This window comes from Chrysochloris asiatica, unplaced genomic scaffold (assembly GCF_000296735.1).
Source record: "Chrysochloris asiatica unplaced genomic scaffold, ChrAsi1.0 scaffold00131, whole genome shotgun sequence".
Lineage (NCBI taxonomy): Eukaryota > Metazoa > Chordata > Mammalia > Afrosoricida > Chrysochloridae > Chrysochloris > Chrysochloris asiatica.
This window is the reverse complement of record NW_006408649.1, coordinates 6,823,940-6,826,056: the sequence shown is the minus strand read 5'-3', so window position 1 is coordinate 6,826,056 and position 2,117 is coordinate 6,823,940. Positions and strand designations below refer to the sequence as shown.

At 38.7% G+C, this 2,117-nt stretch overlaps 1 protein-coding gene across 2 annotated transcripts in view; it reads left to right on the top strand.

Annotated features, from left to right (window-relative positions):
* The window catches only part of LPIN1 (lipin 1), a 207,535-nt gene that overhangs the window by 139,916 nt on the left and 65,502 nt on the right, over positions 1–2,117 (top strand). For both annotated transcript variants that reach the window (XM_006869447.1, XM_006869446.1), the window contains one exon: positions 1,384–1,699. In XM_006869447.1, the coding sequence (XP_006869509.1) occupies positions 1,384–1,699 (316 nt within the window). The remainder of the gene's footprint in view (positions 1–1,383; positions 1,700–2,117) is intronic.

Genomic DNA, 2,117 nt, shown 5'->3' with positions numbered 1-2,117 from the left:
CACAAGTAAACATCTTTCTGGTAATCTCTGGTTTCAGCCAAGATCTTTCTGATATCAACAGTGATAATATCTTTAGTCCCGTATCCTCTTCTGAATCCAGTTGCATAGATTTCTAAAAAGATTAAATTAGACACACAGTCTTTTCTTTCAAGATAATGTATTTAATATTTTCATGTCTTTAAAACATCTTAAATTATATTATTGCATGCTGCTGCTGCTATTTTTTTTTAAATACTGTAAGGGCCTTGGAAATTGCTATCCCCCTCTCTCATCTCCAATAAATGTTTGTAACATGAATGACTTGGTGAATGAAAATTGAAAACATTCCTACTGAGACTCAAAATGGGCAGCTTTACAGAGAATAGGTCTGTTGAGGCCAAAACTGTGAATTAATGTATTTTCTATGTTGTATTTAGGTTTTCTATAAAATGCCAATTTCTGTACCCATAAATTATAGTGCTGACCCAGCCAACTGTCTTTATAGATTTATGTTATTAGTTGCTAGAGAAGCAGAGTGAAAGTGTAAACCCATTACTTTTTCTGGCCAAATAAGTCTAACCACAGATAGAGTATTATTTTAATTTATGATAGAAACTGTAGCACCCAATATAGAAGTGAATGCCCTCTCCCCGTTTTCATACCCATAAATTGCATATTTGTTTTTAGTTTGAATATATCTTTTCTGTAAGTGGACATTCCTTATAAGGAATAAAAACAGAAATGCTAATTTTTCACTCACGTGAACCAACCCACCAATTCTTAGTCCTGTACCTTTTGTAGAGTGTTATTGGAATATACTATACATGCAGAACAATACATGGATCATAAATGTGTATTTTGCTCAATACGTTTTCGCATTGTGAACTAGCCATGCACCCAGATAAGGGACAGGACATAACCAACAACTCAGAAGCCTCACCTTTTCCAATCACTGCTCAAACTGACCTCCACCTTCCACCTCCCACATGGATATGCACAGCCTTGACCTCTGCATGGATTTGTTTTGCAATATTCATCCATGTTGTTGTGTTCATTGTTCATTCAATCACTGTATCTCTTTATAGTATCCCATTGCATAAGTATACATTCTGTTCTACTGATTGACCATTATTACTACCGTTCCACCTGTTGACCATTATTACTTACTTCTATTCCGCTTGATGTTTTATATGGAAGTTCCATTTGTTTTGGAACTATAGTATTGTTTTGTGTCCCTTTTGGAAGCTCAGAAGCTCTGAAACTCCTTAACGTTCTCCCTGCAAATGGGCAGTACCATAGATTGTTACTTGACTACTACTTCTTTTTCTTTGGGTAACTCCATTTTTTCTGTTTGCCTTGGTGCTCTGTGACCTTCTCTCTCTTTCTCTACCTTCTTTGGTCTAGTCTTCTCTCCACAAGATGAAAGAGTCCAGCCCATTGACCACTAGAAAAATCCCTGAGAAAATACACTTCCGGACCATTCCGAGTGAATCTTCAGATACTTTTAGTGACGTCTCCCCGACTTTGGCTGGGGATCCTCCTGAGCTGCCACTTTTAGAACAGAACAAGCCTCAGACTGATATGCAGTTTGACAATGAAGAGGATGTGGAGGCCTTGGGAGCAGCAGCCCCGCTTTTACCAACAAGTGAAGAACACAAATCCCTTTCTGCCAATATAGCCCAGACAGCAAGCAAGACGGACTCTCCTTCTAGAAAAAAAGGTACAAAGGCTGAGTTTCCAAAATGTATATTCCTTTCTTTAAAAAGCCCAAGGTAAATCAAGTAGAACCATGGCCTCTATGATGGTCAACCTGTGCTCCTTACCTGAACATACTGATTTCCAGAATTTAGTCATAGGAAATCAGACTTAAAAAACCTTAAGGTCATGTCCTAAACCTCCTCATGTTGCGACTGGGATTCTTGCGGGCCAGAGGAGCTAGTGTGCTCAAAGGTATTGGGTAGATGTTCTCTTTGTCACTATAGGCTCCATATAAAGGAAGTTTTAAAAGTTGATTGTTAAGCTAATCCTGGTCCCCTTGCCCCAATCACTCTTGACCCAATGATGTTAAGTGCCACTCAATGTGTTCCACCTCATAGTGACCCTGTATAGTTTCTGAGGAGTGGCTGGTGGGTTTGAAC